This window comes from Arvicanthis niloticus, chromosome 8 (assembly GCF_011762505.2).
Source record: "Arvicanthis niloticus isolate mArvNil1 chromosome 8, mArvNil1.pat.X, whole genome shotgun sequence".
Lineage (NCBI taxonomy): Eukaryota > Metazoa > Chordata > Mammalia > Rodentia > Muridae > Arvicanthis > Arvicanthis niloticus.
The window spans coordinates 25,249,407-25,275,111 of record NC_047665.1 but is presented as its reverse complement, the minus strand read 5'-3'; the positions used below and the strand labels follow the sequence as shown (position 1 = coordinate 25,275,111).

The 25,705-nt window shown below is 42.5% G+C and overlaps 1 protein-coding gene and 1 non-coding gene across 3 annotated transcripts; one reads left to right on the top strand and one right to left on the bottom strand.

Moving 5' to 3' along the window:
* Positions 1-7,819: 7,819 nt before the first annotated feature.
* On the bottom strand, positions 7,820-24,031 carry Ssr1 (signal sequence receptor subunit 1). 2 transcript variants are annotated; one of them, XM_034509776.2, is made up of 8 exons: positions 23,787-24,031; positions 21,788-21,900; positions 19,510-19,597; positions 17,527-17,789; positions 15,788-15,864; positions 15,040-15,118; positions 13,118-13,211; positions 7,820-9,454 (listed from the first exon to the last, which is right to left on the bottom strand). In XM_034509776.2, exons 1-8 carry the CDS (start codon positions 23,863-23,865, stop codon positions 9,387-9,389), a joined length of 861 nt encoding a protein of 286 aa, XP_034365667.1. In that variant the 5' UTR covers positions 23,866-24,031; the 3' UTR covers positions 7,820-9,386. The 2 variants fall into 2 exon arrangements, with proteins under 2 accessions (XP_034365667.1, XP_076795287.1); XM_076939172.1 differs by lacking the exon at positions 7,820-9,454 and adding an exon at positions 12,691-12,845 and having other exon boundaries at positions 23,787-23,999.
* LOC117714427 (small nucleolar RNA SNORA33) lies at positions 14,068-14,196 on the top strand. Its single transcript, XR_004607513.1, has one exon. It is a non-coding gene; the product is annotated as a small nucleolar RNA SNORA33 (small nucleolar RNA).
* Positions 24,032-25,705: the final 1,674 nt, after the last annotated feature.

The following is a 25,705-nucleotide window of genomic DNA, read 5'->3' as shown; positions in this document are numbered from 1 at the left end:
TGAGCCCTATAAAATACCTGTAGGGCCTTCTGTGAATAGTTAGCCATCCTTCCAACAGGAAGCACCATTAACACTGTAAGCATTGCACTCTCCTCCCCCTCCCTCTCGCTCTCTCCATGGCAACAGAAAAGCTTTGAGGATTATACTCATCTTTGGAGGCCCAGATAAATTCAACATTCATATTTATTGCTTTCATTATAAAATATAAGCACTTTACAAACATTTTGGAAAGGGGAAAAAAAATCACCACCCTTGCTCAAAGACTGCGTCTGCATTTTGGTTTGTGTCTCCCTAGATTTAGCATTTAAAGGTTAATCTGAAATTTAACACTGTTCCAAGTGTTTTTTAAAACACATAAAAATACTGGTTCTTATAGACCTTGTTTTTTCTAACTCTCCAGACTGAAAACATTAGTGATAAAGCCACATTCTCCAAGCCTGCAGCCTCTAGACGAGTGACCTTTCTGTGTGACTTCGCACAGGAGAGCTTAGAGAGACCTAGGTTCCACTGCCTCGGCTGACGAAACGGTCAACAGGCTGGTGTGTGTGTGTGTGTGTGTGTGTGTGTGTGTGTGTGTGTGTGATTACTGGAAACCCAAATTCTTAGTATCAGTGGGACCAGGAGGACGGAAGGTCTCTGAAACCTCATGTGTCTGATGGCCATGATCTGCAAAGTCGACAGCCCAGCAGCACATGTGAAATGTGTGCGTGGTGTGTGTGTTGGGGGACGGGGAGTATGCAGTGTTGGGGATGGAACCCAGGGCCTCGTCCGTCCTAAACAAGCTCTCCACTGCTGAGCCTCACCCCCAGCTCTTGATGGACAGGGTCTCATTTCATCGCCCAGGCCAGTCTTGAAATTCATCCTGGAGCTCAAGCAGGCCTATAAGTCATGATCCTCCTGCCTCAGTCTCCCAAGTAGCTGTGATTAAAGGCCTACATTATCAAGTTTAGAATGAAATTCTTTGTTAGTCCCCTTGATTCTACAACATGACTTTGTTATCTAAAATGGCAATATTTTTTTTTATGTAGAGCATGTTACCTTTAAACAACATAATTCTGAACAAAACGATGATCAAATCTGTAATTCCTTTGTAGACAGGATCTCACTACATAGACCAGATCTCTCAAGAGATCTGCCTACCTCTGCCTCCCAAGTGCTGGGATTAAAGGCATGCACCACCATACTGGGACTAGTTTTTTTTTTTTTTTTTTTTTTTTTTTGTTTAGTATTTTAAGATATCTTTGTCTCATCTCTCAAGACCAACCAGTGACACAGCTGGTACTCGAGAAAGTTTGTATAATGCTGAGGTGCTTTGCCCATCAACTGTTAAAAGTGGGCTACACCTTGAGAACGGGAAGGAGCAAGCATGGCGTTAGGCTCCCCAGACAGCACAGTCATCCTGACACTCATGTGGAATGTGTAGCAAAGTTGCATGAGAATTACTAGTTCATTACCTCCATTTTCACTGAACAGACACAAAAGATACCCAAACACCACCTTCAGACACATTGCCATGAAGACCCTCACACTGTAAAGCTTCCTAATAAACGAGCCTGCCAGAGCCACACTGCGAGAAACCACACGTGGGGAAGTGCTAAGTTAAAACAGCAGCTCCAAACCTCCTGAAGGGAATCTCAAAGTTAAGTACAGAGAACCGAAATCTAATTTAGTTTGAAGCAGAGCTAGGACAGCTGTCACTCACTAATAAAGGTGGGATAAGGGGGAGTCATGGTGTCAATAAGTGACACCAGAGATGGACGGAGGGCCTCAGAGGACAGTAAACTTGTTATTGGCCTGGGAAAAAAGAAAGACTAACATGTCACAGGCAGTTACAACGACCCTGAAGAAAATAATTTACATCAGAGAACCCAGGACCTCAGCAAGCAACCTCAGCATGACACAGTGGTGAGAAGAGACAAAGCTAGCCCCGTCCAGCCACCATCTTAGGTGTGGACTTAGGGTTCATGGAAGCCGAGCAACTAAGTAAAGGTGGCCACAGGATCCTAGAAGACCAGGTTTGGCCAGCCAGGGTGAAATCAGAAGGAACATGAAAGACCACAAGCCTGGTGAAGGGAATCGAGGCAGCCAGGAGTACAGGGGACATTGACAAAGGAGAAGCAGACACAGAGGCAGGAGGATCTGTAGGTCTTAAGACCAGGCTTTCAAGAAGCAGATCAAGTGTCAGCGATGGAGAGGATGGGGGAGAGGAAGGGATTCAGCCACAAGGCTAAGTGTTCTGTGTGTCCTGGTGTCAGCCAGGCAATCCTGGTTTGGTTGGGACAAGCGCTTCGTCGGGACTAGCCACGAAACCCTACCTAGGCCAGAGGACCATGTGTAAAAAGCCGCATGCTGACTACAGGGTCACACTATTCTCTGTGGCTCCTGAGATCCAAGAACTTCTAGGTGGGGTCTCAGTATAGAGCAAGTGTGTGCTATAGGTGAACACGAACTAAAGGAGCCAAGCATGTTCTCAGGCTGACACTAGTGACCTCCATCTCTGTTGTACCTGCAGCCTCAACTCCAAGCAAAGTAGCCTGAAAGCCTGTTCCAGGTCTCACTCCCTGCACTGCAGCTCTTAACACGGAGGCTGGACAAACAGTAAGAGTATGGATGAGTCTATTAGGTAAAGAACAGACTATGAACAGGACAAGGTACAAGTGCAGGACTGCCTTAAAGCAAACACATGCAACCCTAACAGGCTGCTCAGGAGATTCAAGGATATGGCATCCTGTCCTCCTATGTACTGAAATGCTTTAAACCTCCCACAGGGACAACAGCAAAGAGTGCTGGGAACTCTGCTCTCACAGAGAACCCAAGTTCTATTCTCAGCACCCACATGGCAACTCACAACTGATGAATTGCCAGGGAATCTGATGCCCTTTTCTGCCCTATAGGAATTGCATGCACAGAAAGACAGACAGGCGGATGGATGGATGGCTGGGTGGATGGATGGATGGCTGGGTGGTGGGTGGACAGACAGACGGACAGATGGGGACAGGGACACACACACATACACCACCCAGACACATAGAAAATTTCTTTTAAGTTAAAACAAAACTCACTCAGAAGAGTGTTTATACATGTAGCTTGACTCTGAACTCTTACCAAACCAATCCAGAAAGCCCCTGGAAACCATTAGGGTTCATGCAGTTCTGAAGATTGCCACTAGAGCAGCAGAAAAGCCTACTGTGTGCATGAGGAGCACGTACTTATCAAACCCCTATACCTCCAAGTTCAAGACAGCAACCAAGCACAGAAGTGGGTGCACAGCTGATGACTGTGAGTGAACATGGAGCAGGTGCTTGATAAATCCAGCTTTGACGTGTTTATTTCTTGGTGCTGAGAACTGAGCTCAGTCTTGTGCACTACGGCAAGTGCTCTATAATACTCTACACAGACTATCCTTCAGTGCTTCTCACCCTTCTGTCCGAAACGCCTTCAGACTTCAAGAGCTTCTTTCAACAAATTTAAGCTCTGTCTGGCTGATTAATTTGATTTCTAAAAAGCTTCCCTTGAAAACAAGACAGATTGTCTTTAGGTGACAATGCGATCTGATGTGGAAAGGCTTTTTTAAAAAAAAAAAAAAAAAAAAAAAAAAAAAAAAAAAGACAGGGTTTCTCTGGGCAGCTCTAGCTGTCTTGGAACTTAACTCTGTAGACCAGGCTGGCCTCAAACTCACATAGATCCACCTGCCTCTGCCTCCTAAGTGCTGGGACTAAAGGAGTGTGCCACCACTCCTTAGAACGGAATTCTAGGAGGTAAGTTCACAGTGTTCTGAAGGCCAACAACCTCACTGGAAATAGAACTGCTTTAAACATTCTGACAAAGAGCCACCAGCTTGCAAGCTGACAGACTCTAAGACCTGCCCTGCCAGCCTTATCCCTCTGGTTCATCATTAACCCACCAGGCTAGGCACACTGCATTCCCTTCCTACCTTTTCCCTTCTTGTACTGGGAACTGAACCTAGGGCCTCACCCATGCTACTCAAATGCTACTGAGCCACACACCCTTAGCACCAATTTTTACTTCTTGAAAGAACCCTCCTTGCATAGTTAGCAGACAGTATTATTTCACATCTAAATCCAAGAAGCACACTGTCCCTCCTTCCTGTACTTCGTGGGTAGTGTAACAGGACCACACATTCACAGAAGAGCCATCAGTCATGGATGGTTGTGTAAAGCGTACACTACATGCACTCAGACTCCAGAAACACCTAACCACCCAGGGGACAGAGGGCAACCCGTCAGAGAAGAAACCAGAGTTGTTTCTAACTGAGCCCCGGGAATCTGAACTCTGGCGATATGTGGCCTGCCCCTCCCCTTTTCTAAGTACACAGCTATTTGGAAACACCATTTGATATTCTGTACTGACTAGAGGTTTGTAGTTAACAGAACCAAACAATTAAGAAAGCAAAATGTCAAGTTCTCACTGAGCTTATGAAGAACCAGACTATAAATAAACTTTTGGTTAGTGCCATGGCTTAAGACCTAAGTGTTCTCTAGTTTCCAAGGGGACAGATCACAGCTTTTCATTCTGCTTCATGGCTAATGAGTTCATTACTAGGAATTTTTATTCATTTTACAAGTACTTATTTAAATATATATATGTGCATGCTGTTCTGAACCATCCAATCTGGGTGCTAGGAACCGACTCAGGTCCTCTGCAGGAACAGTAAGTGTTCTTAAGCATCGAGCCCTCTCTCCAGCCCCATCAAAGTATTTATGAATCACACCAATCACCTGGCAAAAATGGCAAGTGAAAATGAGCCTGCACACATTCTGAGGGTGTGTGGAGACCGGAGGACAACCTTGGGTGTTGACCTTAGGAATACTGTCCTCCACCTTTGAGGCAGGGCCGGCCAGCAAGTCCCAGGGAGCCTTCTGTTCCCTCTACTTCCCCAGCACGTGGCACACCTGGCATTTGCACATGGCTTCTAGAGACCAACCCCAAACCCTCATGCCTGTAAGGCCATGGTCCACTGAGCTACGCTCCTAGTTCTTGTCTTTTTTCTTGAACTCACTCTATCCCAGGGTCTCACAATGTAGTTCTGGCTGGTCTAGAACATACTATGTAGAGCAGGCTGACCTCAAACTGTGACCCACCTGCCTTTGTCCTGTTGTTTCTTTAGGTAGTAACAGGTTTCTACCTAAAAAAAAAAAAGCTGCAGACGGTGAGTACACAAGACTCAGGGCTCCCAATGGGGCAGAGGGAGATAGGCTAACGAGGGGACCAACTGTCATGGGCACCTACAGAAGTCTATTAGGGGAAAGCAGAGGCACACAACAGGCACGAATTACCTGTGCCTTGAGGACCAGAGACCTTTCCTGTCTTTGTTCTTTCTTACTGTGCCTAAAGAAAATCCAAACTGAATAGAAACTAGATCAGAAGTCTTGTAATCCCAGATCTGTCTCAACCCCAACCTGCCTGTATAATGCACTCTACTCTCACATGAATATGGGTTTTTCAGCCTAAAAAAAAAAAAAATCAAACAATCCAAACATACTGTTTTTGTTGTTTGAAATGAGAACTTATGACGTGGCCAGGCTGGTCTGTCTCAAGATCCTTCTACCTCAACCTTCCCAGTGCTGGATTACAGGCATGAACCACCACACACTGCCACATGTTTTTAAAGAACATGACTGTTTTACTAGGGAGACATATAACATATATTATTTAATGAAAATTAAATGGGGGTACTGTGGTTAACTAAATTACAAAAAATCTCCCGTTCAAGTAATTCTACACACACACACACACACACACACACACACACACAGAGCAAAGTACAGAGATGCATTTCTCACAGTGCCTATGAGCTAAGTGTCAAAGGTGTTCAATGTGTACATGGTACATCTGTATATTCAACACCAATACTATCTCAACTTTATAGCTGCTGGAGTCTAGAAAATAAGTATTTATAAGTTGCACAAATACTTGGTTTTATAAAATTTCTGGAATGTTGTATGGACTGAAAGGGAAAAACACTAAGGTTTTAAAAAAGACATCTCTGAAGCCATATTTAACAGACAGCCTCCAAGTCACTTAAATTCAATGACTCTTTTCCATGTACAAAGTGAGAACAATGCCCCTGCCCCAGGGAGCTGGTGTAAGGGTTCATAAACAGTAGGGCCCCACAGAACCTAGCTCAGGACTCACATTTAATAAACTAGCTTCCCTTCCAATTTTCTTACAAAGGCTACCGCAGGGTACCAGCCTTGGTCTGTGTTCCAACACATTTCTAAGATCTAGAGAGACCCCCGGCACTTCAGAGATAATCACAGTCTAGGTTTTGTGTAAAGCAAAAAGGGGCAGAACCATACAGACATCAACACAAGTAATGCCGTGCAGCAGCTATTGCTTAGCTATCTGCAACTGCTAAGCCCTGCTGACCCAGGAAGTACTCTGCAAAGGTGAAACCTACTATCACAAGCACACTGCTAACAAGAAACGTGACCGTTAGGATGCTCCTTGCTAAACTGAGTAAGGAAGGATTGATTTAAGAAATGCAGACCAAGCTTACTGATCAGTTCTATGGCTGCAGATGCTATCCAACACCATGTAAGTACCTCAACTGTATTTAGAAATGGTCTTAAATTACATCAACAAACAATTTTGGAGCTCAAAGAAAAATCAAGGATCTAGGCTACCAGAGTCTTGATGAGGGCATATAGATGGTTCTGGGTTAAACTGGAATTATTTCACGCCATACTGAAGGAATTCGAGACCATGCTGGGCAAGGTTGTAAGACCCAAACTGAAAACAAACCAAAGTCCTGAGTCGAATGCACCACCAAGCACAGTCCTTTATACCAAGCCTGGGCAGGAAGGCCTTTGCACTGCAGGACGGAGCTGACTGCTGCATACTCAGTGGGTAAGCACACCTCTACCTCCAGTCTCAGCATGGCCGCTTCAGTGCTCTACGCTCCCCTCTCAGGCTGCCCTGTACTGCCTACCAAGTTCTCTGCCGCCACTGCTGCTTCTCATTGCTACCTGATTCTTTCCCTCAGCCTTTTATACTGAGTCTCACTTCTCCTTTCCAAACTCCTCAGGCAACGTTTTAGTGGACTGTTAACAGTCCCCAGAGTCCCTTACTCCAGTACACCATCCAAATGATGAAGCTATACAACCAGGATGAGGGCCATGCCTTATGACATTCTTCTTGAATGTCTAGGCGACAGAGTTTGATACACATGATCTTTAAATTCACTTAGCAGATTCTAAAACCAACTTGTTCAAAGATAAATTCTGAAAACAAGGTTCGTGATGTAAGTGACTATATTGAAACAAAGAAAAGCTTCATCCAAGTATTTACATTTTTAAAAAAGACATTTAAAAGTAGACTACTTATTAAGTGTGCTTGAACAAACCATGTGTGGAATTGAATTCCATTCATTATGGAGTTAGTTTCTGCTAAATACTTACTGATGCTATAGTAGATGCCTGGCACCTGAAGACTCAAGTTTTCAACTGTTCCCAGTCTACACTAAAAAGTAATACATTCTACACTCCTGAGGCTCTAATCTAGACCTCAGAAACCAAAGAGCTGGTATATAAGGCAATTACTCAGGAATGAGAATGTGGTAGCTGTTAAGTGTAGTTTCTGCAACTCCCCATGTTTTATCAGGTATTTAGTTAAACTCTATGGGCCATTTAAAGGTTTTAATTACTTACACCTTACTGTAGTATGTTACAGTAGCTTACCAAATTTAGATATCCAGAGAAGGTTCTGGAAAATGTTTTTTGAGAATGAGAAGGGTCCCCTATATTACATCAAGTCAAAAAACAGTTCCGCAGGCCTCAAAATAAACAGATTATACAGCTCAATTAAAAACCACACACATTATATTACAGGCATACAAAGTTTACAGTCCAGAAATGCAAATACAGGCAATTTGACATTTCAGCCCCTTTTGCAAAGTGATTGACAATTACAGAAGACACAGAAGACCTTCAATCATTATTGGCTTTGGTTTACACGTTAAACAGCTTAAAACTTTTGTTTCTGTGTGTGTTTTATTTTGTTGCTTTCCTTTAGATGTGGGTGGAAGGGATTGGACCACAAAAAAAAAAAAAAAAAAAAAAGTTAGGAATAAAAGAGCTACTGAAATGACCACTTCCTTACGATACAGGCAGGGAGAGTATGGCTTCAAAGACAGAGAGAGGGAAGGAAGTCTCTTACCCAGTCACACTCAACATTACTTTACTTCCTAGTAAGTGTGACAATGCCAAACTTAATTCACTAGGTCAGGCAGGAGTAACTAAAGTCATTTCATCAAACCCAACTTAATTTTGGTCTTGAAATCTTAAGTGCTTGGAGTTTGGGGATTTTTCACATTAATAAAGACAAAAAAAGTAGGTCAACATTCAAAATCCCCAAAAGACAGGGTCGAAGGATAAACCCTGTAACTACTTTAAAACTTTCCAATTAAGATTTCTGGAGATTAGAATTAATTAGAATGTATTCCTGCCCCGAAAATGTGTGATCCCCTTGGACTACAGATCATGACAATCTTTTCTTAAGATTCTTTCTACTAAGAACAAAATGATCTGCTTAAGCCAAAACAAACAAGCAAAGAAAAGAGGTCACCCCAGAGGCTCCCAGGCCACACGGAACAATGGACAACACAACAGCCCAGTTTGCACAGACATAACTATTCTTTGTTAAAAAAAAAAAAAAACAAAACAAAAAAAACAAAACAAAACAACAACAAAAAAAACAGGCATAGAATTAGGACTTATACACTAGTGTCAGTAGAACTGTCAGGCTTCACAATTTTGTTGCTAGTGATTCCAAAACTCTTTGACTCCATTGGTAAGTTCCTGATGGGTGCACACAGCAAACAGCAGCAAATCTACCCATCATGCCTCTGATAATCACACAGCAGCCACCCCTGCTGTGCAGTTAGAATACAAGCTGTGACAGACAGTAAGCAAAAGGCCAGTTTGTGCCATTAGATTGGCTTTGATCATTCCGAGAAATAAACAAATTATTTACTCAAAACAATTCACACCTAAAACCACACCGGAAAAAAAAATATATATAAATTGAACTTGGGGGCAGAAATGGGAACTATCACAGGGAAGCGGCAAAAGCGTTTTGCTGAGCATTCTAAAGGCGTGTTTCAGGTAGTTTAACAATGACTCTGGTAAGACAATTGCTCACAGACATCCATACCCACAGTTTAATGGTTTTAAAAAACCCAAATTTGTTACTTTAGAAAACGAATGCAGTGCATTTTCAGCAATCTTATGGCCACAGACTCCGACTGCTCAGTCCACACATAAGCAGAAGTTGCCGTCTATGGTGACATGGCCTCTGCACTAAGTCCCAGGAGGCCGGGAACACGAGGGCAGGGAAGCACAGACTGGACTGTTGCACAACAACATTTACTCATCAGATCCCACCGATCTCTTCTGTGCCCGCTTCCTGGGCAGCCTTCTTGGAGAAGCTTTATCTGAAAGAAAAGGAGTACGTTACAGCTTACTAACTCCAGAGAGTTTTGCCTCTCAGGCAGCTTTAAACTCAACACACACACACACACACACACACACACACACACACACACACACACCTCCCACACCCCATAACAAACACCTCTTACTTAGCTCTTGGTTTTTAAAATAACTTTAAAAATATCCTTCTAGGGTAATACCAATTAAAATAAAATTTTCATATCTAACATAGGAAATGCTTGGACAATGGTTGCTGTACTGCTGCAGACACCATACACATTCAATAACATGCTTACAAGTACAGAAGTAAGAATTCTGAAATACTTTAAAATACTTTAAAAGACCCAGGCAGAGAGGACCCAGTACTTGGAAGACAGATGCAGGAGGATTAGGAGTCCAAACCTTGCAAGGACTAATGCGAGACTCTGCTTCACAGACAAATATGGTATTTAAAAGATGTATTGTAAAATATATATAATGTAAAAGATATGACACATTTGGAGCATATTTATGTTGGGCACTAACACAGAATTTAGTGTTTGTGGGTGCATTAAGTTTTGGCAACTCTACAAACAGACAAAGGCCATTAGTACCTCAATGTTAAACTACTCCAGTAGTTATCCTGTAGTTAACTCCAGAAGTTATCAGAAATATATGTGGTGCTGAGTTTCTTCTATCTTATAAAAGAAACAATCTATATGATTCTTTTAGAAACAGACAGCTGAGATGGGCATGGTAGTACATGCTTGTACCCTCAGTCCTGGGGAAGCGGAGTCCGAGGGTAGCCTGGGCTGTATCTAGCAAAACTTTTTCAGAAGAAAGGAACAAGTGAAGGTCTGACCCACCCTCTCATTACGTTCTAGGTATACTCTACACACCAGGCACAACAGCTCACTGTCAAGTAAGCTTTTATTTTTCAAAAATAAAAATAATACAGAAAATGTATAGAGCCTGGTGTTGTGTGCTAACTGCTAAGGCAGCAGAATCATCTGAACCCTGTGCAAGACCAGGTTGGGTACCATATAATGATGATCTGTCATCTCCTGTCTACCAAAAGGTTCCTGCATATTAAAAAAGTAAAAACTGGAAAAAGACACTTTCACTAAGTTGTGAGGTTTACTTATAAGCATTTTATGAAATGAAACAGAATATGCCTAACATTCTTTTTCCTAAAAAATTACTAGGTCAGGATATATTTATAGTAAACGTTTATCAACAATATTTAAAGACTAAGGATGCTCTTATATCTGCACACGTCTCCAGTTGAATAATTTCCAAAAATTTTTTTAAAATAAGTAACAAGCTGAATATATAATCTGAAGATCCAGGAAGCACTTCCCAGTCTCTCGTTAAGCTGTCACCATGAGCAGTAGTGATAATGTGACTACTAAAGCCCAGAGATCCTACCACCTGGCGCACGGGAAACACGGAGGGCCCTGCTGAGGACTTCTGATGTCTGTTCAATTCCACTCAAAAGAGCCACTTCAGCTAACTTACAACGATGGCCTGCTCAGGTTAGGCAGCAGGCAGGCAGAGAGCAGTCTGTAAGACTCTACAGTCATTTGTTTTAGGGGAACCTTAAACAGCAGAAAAAAAGCACTATGTTTAAAAGTAATCACACATGTGTATCATGACCTTCTCGGCTATCAAACATTTACCATAACTCCCTATTCAGGGTGAGAGGAGCCAAACAAAACAAAACCTAAGGAAAAAACAACTCCAAACTACTTAAGGTCAAATTACTGTGTCTTTCCAGAGTAAACTTTAAACTCTAAGTGGAGACACAGCAATCATGAATGGGAAGGAAAACCCTCACATCACACTGCAGAAACCAGGCAAGAGTGCCGCCACCACCCACTTACAGCATGCTAACCAAGCCACGCCACCTCACCACAGGAAAACTGCAACAGTGCCACTGTCCTGATTTTGAGTAAAGTCAAAGGCAACATGCCATTAGACACTCAGACAACATCAAAGGATACCCCTCACGTAGGAAGGAGTTCATAGCTTCAGCTCACTTTTGTTTGGTTTTGGAGAGAATCTTGTTATAGAGCCCAGAAAGGCACCCAAAATGTGATTCTTCTGCCTCAGCCTTTTTAGTCCTGAACTTAGGGCATTTACTACCACATCTGACCTGAATTCTCTGTTAAATTATTGACACACAATAATCATCTGTTCACATGAAGGGTGTATGGTTATTTATGAAGAGGCCAGAGACAACTTTGGGTGTTTTGGTCAGGAGCCATCCATCCTGTTTAGAGGCTCACTGGCTCATCAGTAGGCTAGGCTGATCAGCAAGCCCCAGTGAGCTGCTGGCTTCCACCTCCCATGTGCTGAGGTTACAAGCTCATCCCACAGCCCGTGGCTTAGTTCTGGGTCACAGCAGCAGGCTTCACGCTCGTGCAGCACAGCTCACCAACTGAACTGTCCTCCCAGCCCGTGTAATGGCAGCCACATGACAAGTTCTCTTTGTATTTGTGGTTTTGTATACATTCAAAACGTTATTAAGGGATGACTCTAATTCTTTTCTATTAAGAAAAAAAAAAATCAGTAGAAGTGTGAGTCCATAGATTAATAAAAAAAAAAAACTTAAGGAAAGCAGACCCACTCCACCTTGAAATATAAAATGCTTATCAGAAAATCTGATTAGTCAAAGCTCAAAATGCCTCCAAGTGTCCTACACTATAGAATCCATTATGAGCTGGAGGCAGGAAAAGTGAGGCCTTGGACATTGTGATTACCATGTGGACAGGGCATTTAGAGAAATAAATATGTACAGAAAATCGTTTTACTATGTAAGTGCAGATTAACAAAAAATGGTGTTAGTGATGTCAAGGACAGAACTTTATAATCTTGTACGATTTAGGCTTTCTGCAACGAGGCTAACTCGAATGCTTTCTGCAATGAGGCTAACTCGAATGCTTGCTTTCTTTTAATGTGTATAAATGAGTGTTTTGCCTGAACAAATGTCTGTGCACCACAGTGCCTGTGAAGGCCAAAAAAGGGGTTGGATCCTCTAGAACTGGAGTTCCATGTGGGTGCTTGGAAATTGACCCTGTTCCTCTGGAAGAGCAGCCAGCACTCTTAACCACTGAGCAAGTTTTCCAGACCCACAAGTGCTTTTTTAAAAAATTTAAAATTCACCAAATGGAAAATTTTTTTTCTATATTTCTTCATAAAAATTAGTATATTTAATAAACTGTTCATTAACAAAAAAGCACAATATATTAAGTAATATTTTAGATTCATTCTTTCAAAAGTAGTTTAGCAGTTTTCCAAAAAAAAAAAAAATACAGTTGTATTCATTAAACTTGCTACATTCATGCACTATGCAAAGCCCCCAAAACTGTAGCAAACTGAAGAAGTTAATCACCTCACCTCTTCTACTCTGCACTGAAGCAACCGGAAGGAAAAAAGACAGGAAACAGATTAGAAAGAAGTCAGACATTTACAAACAAGGTGCATGTTTGAAAACACTTCCAAGTTAAACCACAAAACACTATAATCAGAACAAGTTATTAAGTGTGTCACTAATCATTATAGTAGACTCTAACAAGCAATGGAAGAGATCAATATTAAATAATACTGACCAAACATTTTTGGCTGAATCAAAACTAATTTCCATTTAAAGAAAAATTTCTCACCAAGTTTGTAAAGCTACTTACTGATCTGATTCAAAGTTTCCTGAGGAATCCAACTCATGTCAACATCATTTTGACTTGAGGTACCCATCTCTACTTTCTGTATGGGTCTCTTGCGCTACAAGAACATAAAAGATGTAGTTTTTAAAAGACATGTCACAGCATTGTTTATACTAAAAAGTTTTTGTTTTGTGGCAATGTTTTTCTTTACAGCTCTGGTGTTCTGGAACTCTGTAGGCCAGGCTGGCCAAGAACTCAGAGACACACCTGCCTCTGCCTCCCAAGTACTGGGATTCAAGTTGTGTGCCATCACCATCCTTTTCTTGTTTTAGAACACCCTAGTACACATTTTATCTGCTAGAAGAATGAAAACATGCTTAACTATACACAGTCAGTCTTGGGCTAGCAAGATGGCTTCTTAGTGAGTAAAGATGCCTGCCACCAAGCCTGATGACCTGCATTGAATCCCAGCGTCTCAAATGATAGAAGGAAAGAAATCAACTCCAAGTTGACCTCTGACCTCCTTATATGTGCCAAAGTACACACATGTGAATGCACATGTACACGTTCTATAAGAGGAAAATGCTTTCAATGATTAATCTTCTTGATCATTTTCAGCCTATAAAGATCCTTACCCTTGCTCCAGAACTTAATTTGTTGTTATATCACCGATTTTCTTTCTAAAGAATAAATTTACAATCAATGAAATTAAGGATAATTACTGAAATGTTGTAAGCAGACAATCTTGCACTGTCTGCGAAATACAATTAAAGAATAGGTACAGACACAAAACACATAAAATCCCATATAGGATAACCACATTGACTTCATCGAAAAGTGTGAAATCTTCAAGGCATAGTGTGTACATGCAATCCCAGTAACTGCAGGGAGATACAGAAAGACCAGGAATTCAAAGCCTGCCTTTGCAACACAGTGAGTTCAAGGACAGGTTAGGCTACATGAAACAAACAACAAAGCCAGCCAATTAATCTGCTTATCTCAATGTTTCTGCAGAAATTTAGTAAAGGCTGGCAATAATGATGCCATGTTACCAGCCTTAAGGACATATGAAATTTTTAAGGTCCCTGAAAATGGCAACGATGTTAAAACAACAACAACAAAAACCAAGAGAGAGGGACTTTCTAGTCCATCTCCTGAAATACTGCAAATAAAACCCATTTAATTCCATTTCCTTTAGCTTTGCTATGAAATTTAAAAACCAAAATCTGCACAGGACGCTGGGCATGGTGGCTCACACTTTTAATTCCAACACTCAAGAGGCAGAAGCAAGTGAATATTTTTAAGTTGAGTACATGTACATGTACATGGTAAGCTCCAGGCAGCCAGATCTACATAGTAGGACCATCCCAAAGTTCTGTGGGGAAGGTTAGTATAAGTTTGTAATCCCAGCACCTGAGGGGATACAGGAGGATCATGAGAGGCTCAGACTGAGCCACACTGGACTCTAAGAACAGCCTTAAAGACGACACAGGAAAACCAAGGGGGCTGTAGTTATAGCTCGGTGTAAAAAAAAAAAAAGTTATAGCCTTGCAGGTAGAAACTCTGATATCTAACTAACCAGTTTTACATAGCCCATAAATTCTCAATACATAAAAAAGCCCAAATAAATAGGTTAATTACAGACAATACAACCCAACCATGAGAAAATGTATTAAGCAGAACAACAAAACCTCTCTGAACTCAAGGAGCACTGTTACAGTCAATGTAAAGATCACTTTAGAGAGGGCAGTCAGTGCACTAACTGCATGTGCACACACATCAACAAATTCAAGTCACAATCCAAAGCCTTGTCTAGGTATTGCTGCAAAACGGACCAACAACGTTCCAAGTCCACAAACCTACAGTACAGTGAGAAGCCTAGGGAACTCTGTGCAGTCAGTACTATAACTCGATTGTGGTTTTCAGGGTCGCTCGTTCACAATTACCTTTCTAGATTCGAGGAGTTGATGAAGGCCAACAACAACTAGAAGCCCAAGACCAGCAAGGAACATATACATAAAAATTCTGGCACAGAAAAAAGAAAATATAGCTGATGTTAATTTATAAATACCGTATCTTTTAAAAAGTCCTAATATGCACTACAATAGTTTCAAATAACATTTAAGAAAAAGAAATACACCATTTTAACTAATTTCAGGCAAAAAGCCTTACAAATTTCCTTTTATTTAGTTAAGAACACTATCAATAAAAAAAAATTCTACCATCTAAAATGTGTTTTACTTCAAACTCACAGTTTAAGACCATTTCAGTAGTTTTTCCTCACATTTATATCATTTTTCATAATTGGATTTATAAATCCCTTCAAGTGAGTCACACGTAAGTGCACAGATAATTCTTCACTCAGAACAAAACATTTTTAAGAAAAGAACTTTCTAATTTATGTAATTATCTCAGAAGCATGAATTTAGATATGCTAAGGCTCAACTTAAAGAACAGGGCAGAAAAGAATTTGAGAAGAAAACAATCAACTACTGTCTTTGTAGCTGCACTGCTTCAGGTTCTAGTCTTTCCTAACTTGCATTAATAGGTACGAGAACCACATAAGGTATGGACTCTATACTTCATCAATCTGTAGGGCCATCACACTCTGACACTTAAAGGTGTCCTGCAATCCGAGCGCAGCACCTTCCGGATCAAGCTGAGCTCCAGATCTACAGCCGCAGCCCTACTCACGTTTCTCCATCTAACCCGTCCTCTCTTTCAATAACTGTGACCGTCTGATTGAAGACAGCATCCTGGAATACATTGCCCTGTTTAAGAAACAGATGTTAAAATTCCCATGTGAGATGTGCTCAAAGAATTACAAGTGTTCTCAAAACTGGTATCCTAATAGACTTGACTTTCCTGCCATTAGTTCTAAGAGACCACACAGCCATAATTGTACTATTCAATGCCAGGTCCAATTCTCCTATAAAATAAAAACACCTAGAAGCTTTCCAAAGCTTCCCTCTACTTTCTGCAGGAGAGGGACAGCAGTGAAGGTCTCAGAGCACTGGCAGGAAGCAGCCAAGCCCACAGAGCTCCTCAGCAGCCCCAGCCTCCACCTGGAACCAGCAAACAAGACACTGGCAGCTGCACAGCAGATCACTTAAGGAGCAGAGGCAGACAAAATCAGGTCTGCACTCTAAACTGAAAGTGGACTGGAAATCAATTCCACTTTAAGGAACAAACCAGTGACTTCCAGTACCAAAGTATTTTTTTTTCCATTATCATCTTAAAACAATTTTGGCCGGGCGGTGGTGGCGCACGCCTTTAATCCCAGCACTTGGGAGGCAGAGGCAGGCGGATTTCTGAGTTCGAGGCCAGCCTGGTCTACAGAGTGAGTTCCAGGACAGCCAGGGCTGTACAGAGAAACCTTGTCTCGAAAAACAAAAACAAAAACAAAAACAAAAACAAAAACAAAAAAAAAAATTGATGGGCTACAGCTCTCCCGGAGGTCCTGAGTTCAATTCCCAGTAACCACGTAACCACATTGTACAGCTATCTGTAATGGGATCCAATGTCCTCATCTGCTGTGTCTGAAGACAGTGATAGTGTACTCATATAAATTAAATAAATAAGCAAACGTTAGTTTTCCAATATAGGGAACCACTGAGACACACACAGCTGCCCTTCCAAAGGAAGCACTACGAAACCAAACTCAACCCAGCACAGCCCTACTTAAACTATGAAATGATTAAGACAATGAAATGAAATAACATTTCATTTCTCATTGAATGTCTCATTGAAGACAGAATGAGAAGCTTTTCCTCTGCACTAACTTACAGAAAAGCATACCACAATGCAGGGCCTGGCTGAAGATACAAGGTTAAGGTATTAACACGTGGTCAGGGAAGCGTGAACACACTCCTCACAGGGAGCTCTTGGAAAGAAAGGGTAAAAACACCCTCATCAAGAGCTGTCACATGGGGTCTACTCCCTGCAGCACACTCCTCTCAGGCATATGTGAAATAACACATAAAGATGCTAAAACTGTATTTTAGGGTCAGCTGTATTTTACTTATGAGTATACAAAAGACCAAACCAGTAACAAAGTCTTTAGAAGCATTTAAATGGGCAGAACGTCTATAACACACTAGGACAGAACAAATTTCTGACCATTCAATAGCAGCTGAGTAAGAGCAGACACACTGTACACTTCCTTGCCCTTGTCAAGATCCTGCTCAAGTCACTTTCCCACTCACAGCAGCACACCGAGACCCAGCACACAGCTCAGGCATGCACCCCTTTCCACTATGCTAGTGCTTATTTTGGGCCATCTCTCTCACCACCTCATAAATGCAGAGAGACAGATAGGCAATTCCTTTTGTATTCCTATTACAGTTTGCATCACAACATAAGCACTTAAACAAACGGGACAATGGTCACTGCAATCTCTAGCAAAAACAAAAATACAACTCAAAAGATCTTACGTTCAAATCTTTGTAGTTCAGATTGATGACCAGGCCAAAGGGCCGTCCCCCCATAGGCTCTGCAGGAATGAAGGAATACTCAAAAGTTGCCTGTCTCTGGGGTGGCACTATAGTGTTTAGAGGAAGAGCTGTGAAATTCTGGATGTAAAACTGGTAGTCCTGAGGATAACGGAAGGAGGCATCTAGCGATTCAACAATAAAATCTTCTGTCCCCTTGTTTGTAAAGCCCACCAGGAACTTCACGATGTTGTTTGCTGGAAAATCTGAAACACAAAATAGGAGGAGTGGGGTTAGGATCAGAGTGAAATGCAGACAAGGACATGGTTTCAGAACTCTCCTCAGCAGAGCACTCTAGTATGACTGTGTACCAGCTCTGGAGAATCCAGAACTGTAGTATAAATGCAGTCTTGTCTGTTCTCTGGGATTCCAATTCAGGACATAAACTGGGTATAATTTCAGCCAAATAACATCCAAATTAAAGAGGCTAAGAAAATCATGGTAGCAAGGTTATCACCCAAGAGGTTTTTACAACTCAGTATATTACTACAAAAATAAATGAGGAGTAGTCACAAACCCAAATTCCCTCATCTAAAGTGCTGAGAACAGAATGGGGCTTTGTACATTCTAGGTATGTGAATAACTACAGAGCACATCCCCAGCAATCCAGTAACTTTCTGTGGGCATAAAGTTGGAATATATAGAAAACAGAATACTTAAGACCAAGAAAACTAATGTTTTCTGATTAACATTAACTAACTAAGTCTTCTTCTATAACATTGTAGACAGTCTAATGGGCTGATCACCTAGTACAGGCTATAGAACAGACATATCTGGGCTTGAATCCTGTCTCTGCAATCTATGTTATACTCTGGGTAACCCTAAGACAAGTTTCTTAACCTCTCTAAACCCAAGATCAACAATAACTATACCCTCAGGGTTTGCTGGGATTAAATAAATACTACAAAGTATTAAGAACAATGCTATCCACAAAGCCCTCAATAAATAAATGTACTCAAGAATTTGAGGAGCCCTAACTGGAAGACTGGAAATGCTCCAAAGTCTAAACCTTTGTAGGCCAACAAGATGCTACAAGTGGAAAATCCAAGGCTCAAGTGTTAAGACTACATGAAATAAACTCCATACTCCAAATAGCTCATTATTCTAAAACCCCAAAACAGAACAAACCAAAACAAACAAAAATCCACTTCTGGTCCCATGCATTTGGAGCAAGAGATATGCAAACTTAAGTTTCTTGTTTCAAATTAATGTTATGCTATAATGAAGGCCTTAATTGTAGAGATTTAGTATTTTCCTGACATTGAAACATTCAAATATACTCCCAAATTACAGACAGGCCTGGTGATTCATGTCTGTAATCCAACTCTTGGGGGCTGAGGCAGGAGGATCTTGAATTTAATGCCAACAAAATAAATTCCTTTTGGGAGCTAGTATGTGAGAGTGTGGCTTCACACAGGCAGAGCAGAGGACAACTTCTGGGAGTCAGTTCTCTCCTTCACTTGCTGAGAAAGGGCTCTCCTTTCTGCAGTGCTAATCCACCCCAGGATAGCTGCTGCCTCACGCTCTCCACGAACCACCCTAACTGGCTTTTTCATGTGATTGCTGGCTCCTTAAGCTCAAGTCCTCAAAACAAAACAAAATATTACTGACACTGCTTAGAAGACGTTTCAAAAATGGTGACTTTGGGGCTGATAAGATGGTGAGTGGGTAAAAATGCTGGCATGCAAGCCTGACAACCTGAGTTGGTCCCGGAACCCACAGGGGAAGGCAGGCCTCCTGCAAGCTATCCTCACCCTCCCAGTGGCACATGTACACACATCATGTTTTTAAAAGTATCCTTGAGAATAATGTTTCATTTCTAGTAAACCAAATAGTACTTAACATTCTCTTTAAAAGTCAGCATTACTATACACGTCAGTGTTCACATGTGTAAGACCGGAATTAAAACAAACAATTTTGCATTACCTTCTCCTTTTACAAATAGAATAGTTGTGTCTGCACTCGGTGAAGCTTCTGGTTCACTAGATACATCTTCTTCTTCTTTATCTTCTGCCTAAGGGAAACATTAAAAACAGATTGCTGAAAAAATTAAGGGCTGGAAAAAAAAAAATCACTGAATTCCCTAGACTGGGATAAAATACTGCTTTGTTGGTTCTAGTCTATCAGTTCTTTCTTCTCCTTTTGTTAAGTGGAGAACATGAACACAGTCCCCTACTATCACAATTTATACAGTGCAGTTTCTGCACTGGGAAATTTAGGCGTCAGAACATCCTGAGTGCAATGTATGAGCCTCTCTCTCCATGGGAAGCCACTTCCTGGGTCACCATGTCTGTTTGTCTCTCTCTGTCTCTCTATCTCAACCTCCAGCTTTGGAAGAGTGTAATCAAGGATGTGTGAGTGCATGCATCAATCTCAAGACAACTCAGGACTCCGACATAATCTCCAATCCCTCCATGCCTTGACTGCTGAGTGTAAGTTGCTAATAAGAAACTTGGGGAAAAGTTACAACCAAAGCTCTAGCTCACGACTGCAGAGGTAATGTCTGTGGCTCTAAGAGTTCACGTTTCTTCAACACACTACACACAACAAGACACTTCTGCTTCCTGTTTCAGCTCATCTTGACCACTTATTTTTGTAATAAGAAAAATTCAAACCAACTTCTTAAAAAGACCTAATTCTTTTCTTTTGGATCTTCTTTCTCCACAGTAAGTACATTCCAGTGCCCAAAAGCTCAAGTAATTCAGAAAAATGATACAATCCATTACTATCATGTAGGCTCAAATTTCAAAGCCCTAAACATCGTTAATCCTAAATTAATTCCAATATACTCTAAATTATCTTACCCAAAGCACTACTTTGGTCAAATGTTTACAACTATGAAACAGGAACGTATTGATCTAATCAAGTCTGCTCATATAATGAGACGGCTTAAAGCAGCAGAGCCTCGGAGTGTAAGGCTTGGCACAGATTGCCAGTAAAGTCTCTGAAAGGCAGGGGAACCAGAAAAGTACACACACTAAGGGTCTTCTACTCAGATGAAACACTATGTGCCTATATATCAAATCATTAACAGTAACAACAACAGCAATAACAACATCAGATAAACAGCAAGGCAAAGCACCAGCTTAAGTAGCTGGCACATCCATAAAAATGAAAACTTAAACGAAAAAAATCTATGGAGGACAGATGCAGGAAATAAAATTAGCAAATTAGCAGGAAGCATGTTGTTGCAATGACCCTAATTTGACCTAATGACCTTTTTTTAAAAAAAAAAAACAAAAAAAACAAAAAAAAAAAACTTTCTGTGTATGGGTGTTTTTGCCTTCATGTAAATCTATGGACCATATGCAAGCAAACAGCATCCATGGAAGGCAGAAGAGGTCACCTGGTCCCCAGGAACCAGAATTACCTATGTCTGTGAGTAGCTGTGTGGGTGCAGGGGAAGAGAACCCAGGTGCTCTGGAAGAGAAGTCAGCATCTTTACTGCTGAGCCATCTCTGCAGCTCTGAGCCAGGTATTCTTACTATCATTATTAGAGCACAAACTTAAGAGCTAGCTTCTAAGTGGCCATCTCTAACCCTTACTTACATAAAGGGTATTTTATCACCTGCTCTTCAACCCCTGCTCCCTATATACACACACACTACCCCAAAAATATCAACTTTAAGAAAGCAGAGAAAATATCTGTTCAATCTAGTACCCAGAACAATATCTTACTACATGGCAGAGATGCCCCCATAAGAGTCAATGGCAGGTTATAAACACAAAAAAGAAAAGACAGACTTAGGAAGCTAAGTGCCACAGGCTCCAAATGTAACAGCTCAGGGATTGGTGCTGCCTTCACTCTACTGTCCCATCTCCACTCACACAGGTATGATCTTCACTTCTTCAGTGTGTCTTGTCTCCCCTGGATTCCAGACAACCCCTGCGCTCATGCTCAGTGACTTGCCCTTAGGCCGACTTCACGCAGGAGAGAGAGTCAGAGGCTCAGAGCACATACTGCTTTTGCAGAGGACCCATGTCTGAAAGATCACAACTGTCTGCAACTCCAGCTCCCAGTGATCTAATACCCCTGGCCTCCCCAGGCATTTACACTCACATCCAAGTACCATACAAAAACTTATACATACATATAATTTAAGAAATAATTAGCAAACTTGCCTATAAAAAGAATACATTCTTAGATGGAATCTCTAGCTCAGAATATATCATATGTATTCTAAATGTAGTATATAGCACTTACCAAATCTGTGGGCTCATCTTCTTCTACTTCAGCTTCATCATCTTCATCTTCAATTATTGAATCTTCCACTGTTTCTTCATCCTCTGTAAGATCTTGAGCCACGGCTAATGACCCTGAAAATGAAATAAAAAATGAAGTTAACTGTTATCATTGTCTTTAAACATCAGGTCTAAACAAGAAAATGTTCCACCTAACATAATATAGTCTCCCTGGTCAGTTGAACAATGCCAGTGCACAAAAATATTTACATTTTTTACTAGTTGTCTTAACTACTGCATAATAATTTTAATGGAAACATTTTTAATATTAAAAGGTACAAAAAACAGGGCAGGCCAAATGGCTCAGTGGTTAAGGGCACCTGCTTGACCATGTGAATTTGATTTTTGCTTGATATGCACCCTGCAAATTGTCTTTTAGCCTCTGGATATACACTGCAAGGCACACACACACACACACACACACCATTAAATATAATAAAAAAAATTAAATTAAATGACTGTAACTTCGTGGTTAGTAGCAAAGAAAAAAATCCAGTAATTTTTGCACATGACTTCAGGCAGATTTTCAGACAAATTTAAAATATCAAAAAATAAAGGATAATCATAATGCTGAGTTATAAACCACAAACTTGTTAACAAAAGTCAACAAATCACACTGCATCACTTTCAGGCAAAACTCTAAAAAGCCCTTTAAAGTACAAGCAGTTCTTATTACCACTTCTTGGAGAGCGATGATGTGGCATTTCAGCAGGGAAGGAAGATGTGGGAAGAGCCACATGTGCAAAGCCCAAAACAGTATTTTTAAAGCCATGCATTCCTTAAAGTCTTTTTACTTTCCTGAATTAAAACAGTTCATTCATAGTTTACAGGTCATTTTCAAAAGCCAGAAGACATAAAGAAAGAAAGAGAGAGAGAGAGAGAGAGAGAGAGAGAGAGAGAGAGAGAGAGAGAGAGAGACAGACCCCAAAGGTCCATAAGCCTTGCATGCTTGGCATGCTGGAAGCCCCGGGTTCATCTCCACCATCTCATCTACGGGGTGTGGTGACAGAAAACTGAAACCCAGCATCCTTGAGGTACAGGCACAAGGATCATAAGTTCAAGGACGTGCTAGCTAGGCCAAGCCAGCTAGTGAAGTGACTTCCAAGCCAGCCACCAGCCAGGGCTACCTACATGAGACTCTGTCTCAACATCTGTCCCATGTCTCCACCACTCCCTCAGCCAAAAATCCCCAACAATCATAATTCAAAGTCATACTAGCCACTAAGTAGAAGCCAAGCACTTCTGTTTGCTCAGCTAAACAGCTCAAGAACATGGATCGTTATTTCTCATGACCTGGACCACAGAAACTTAGAGAAAGAAAAGGAATTCTGATGACCATTCAAAGTAGTTGTTTTTATAAACTAGCAAAATGAATAGACATGATGGAACGGGGGACAAAGTTTCTACGTTTTTACATTCTGCCAAGTTTTTACCCCAGGTTACTCGTGGGAAAGAATAAACTTATAAAGCTCGAAATAACTTTTTCCAAGCATATTTCCAACCAGCAAAAACTGGCTGGAAAAGGGAGAGGGGAGGGGAGAGAAAATAGAAAAGGAAGAAGAAAGCCATCCGGCCGGGACTCTTCGGTAGCGGCTGACAAGCAGGGGCGGTTTTGGACACCGAGCCTCGCGGTCCACACAGACCGTGATGGACAAGCGAGGGGACCGAGCGAAGGCGATCCACGGCGCCGAAGTGGAGAATCGACTGTGGGCGAATGAATGGAGGCGCGCCGGCGTGGGGCTAGAGACACGTCAGCGCAGAAGCTGGGGACGGGCGGCCCGCGGCGAGCGCGGGCGAAGAAGCGAGGCCGGCCCTGGCGTGGGTCCCGCGGACCGAGGGCTTCGGGCCCGCGCTCGCAGAGGGCGCCGAGCTGCGGGGGAGTCCTGGGGGGTAGCACGGCCCTCGAGAATCGGGCGGGTGGGGGGCGGCCGTGGTGTCCAGCCCAGCCCCGTGCCCCTCACCTCCGGGGCCGCCTCGGAGCAGCACGGCGGCGGGGAAGGCCAGCAGGAACAGCAGCAGCAGGCGGGGGAGGAGTCTCATGGTGCGGCCGGTCAGCGTCCAGTGCGCGTCCGCTAGGGCTCTCGGCGGCTCTGGCGGTAATGGCGTTACTCTTCATCCGGGCCGCGCAGGAGGGGCGGAGCACGCACGCGCGCCATCCGTCGCCCCTCCCCGCCACCGTCGACGTGGCCTCTAGGCGCCCAGGGGCGGGGCCTGCGGTCCGCGAGATCACGTGGCCTGACGTGGTGGGAGGGGGAGGGGGAGGGGACGCCCTCCGGGCTCCCGCAAGAGCCTAGCTGAGCAGGTGCATAGCATCCTCAGCGGTTGCGTTGAGGGACCAGGGACCTTAAACTTCCTGCATGTGTGGCAACTGAAAGACAGAAAGGAAAGGATGTGGGTAACGACCAAAAAGCCATGAGTGATGCTTCACATTGGAACCCCAGAGTTTGAGAGATTGAGGCAGGAGGGTTGCAGTGAGTTGGAGACCAGGGTGGTCTATGTAGCGAGTTCGGGCCATGCCTGGGCTACAGAGTTGACACCTTGTCACAAAACAAAAGCAGATAGAAAGGGAAACACTACCCAGACTAGAAAAATCTACCCCTGTCTTCTGCAATAAATCAATCGGAGTTCTGGAGTTTTATTCTTTTAAATTTTACTCTCTCTGTCTCTCTGTGTGTGGTGTATAATTGCCAGTGTACAGATGTAGAGGTCAGTCGGGGGACGACTTCAGGGGAATTGATTCTCTCCTTCCACATTTAGATGGGTTCCGGGCTTGAACTCTGATCATTAGGTTTGCACCACAACCATCTCCTTGGATCAGTTCTGTGGTTTTCTTAACAACCCAGACTTAGAAATCACCTAGCCTTTGCAGTTTCTACACCAAAGACCTCACTTCCGGTATATTTCTGGCAACTTCAGCTGGTCAGGATGTAGGTGCCAGGCTGAGAACCTCCGGACACAATCCTCTATCCGGGGTTAGTTACCTTTCTGTTGCTGTGAAGAGACACCATTATGCGGGCAGCTTACAAAAGAAAGTGTTTCACTTGTAGGCTTGTTTATAGTCTCAGAGGGTGAGTTCATGACCATCATGTCGGAGAAAATGGGAGCAGGCAGGCGGGCCTGGTGCTAGTACGGTAGCCAACAGCTTATTTGTTCAGCCAAAAAGGACAAGGCAGAGACCCAAGGCATGGTATAGGCTTTTGAAACCTCAAAGCCCACACCCAACAAGGCACCTTCTCACATAAGTCCTTACCAAACAGTTCCATAAACTGGGACAAAGCATTCAGATACAAGCCTATTAGGGCCATTCTCATTCAAACCACTACAGAGGCTAAGCAGCCACCAGGATCATTGGCGCCTCTGAGCCACATAGAGAACAAAATTACCTCCCCTCAGAATTGTTGGAGATCAGTAAAGTGGAAGTCACAGCTCAACTTAACTAACCCCAACAGGTTCAGGCTGGATGAACACATGTCCTGAGAGCAGGTGAAAAGACTGTTGATGATAATATTTAAAAACAGCAGCACCCAATCTGGCTTGTTGTTATAGGGCCACCATGTTTCTGACTAGGCAAGGCCACGAGCAGCCGTGTTTTCTCCCTGCTCAGGCCAGCCAGAGACACCGGCCGTGGCACCCATGAGACGCCAGCGTGGGGACGGCTCTGCCAATCTCCCATGCTGTCTCCACAATGCTTGGCTGAGCCCAAAGCATCCCACCATCCATGCAGTACCAGGTAGAAATGAGACTGAAGCTTAATTATTATCCAAAGGCTTATAAATTTAGAAATGCTCAATTATCAAAATGCCCACATAATTAGAGGTGTTTCTGTAAGGCTCGGGAAGCCCCCAAAGGGGACCCCACTCGAGTCACAGGATGGCGCGCA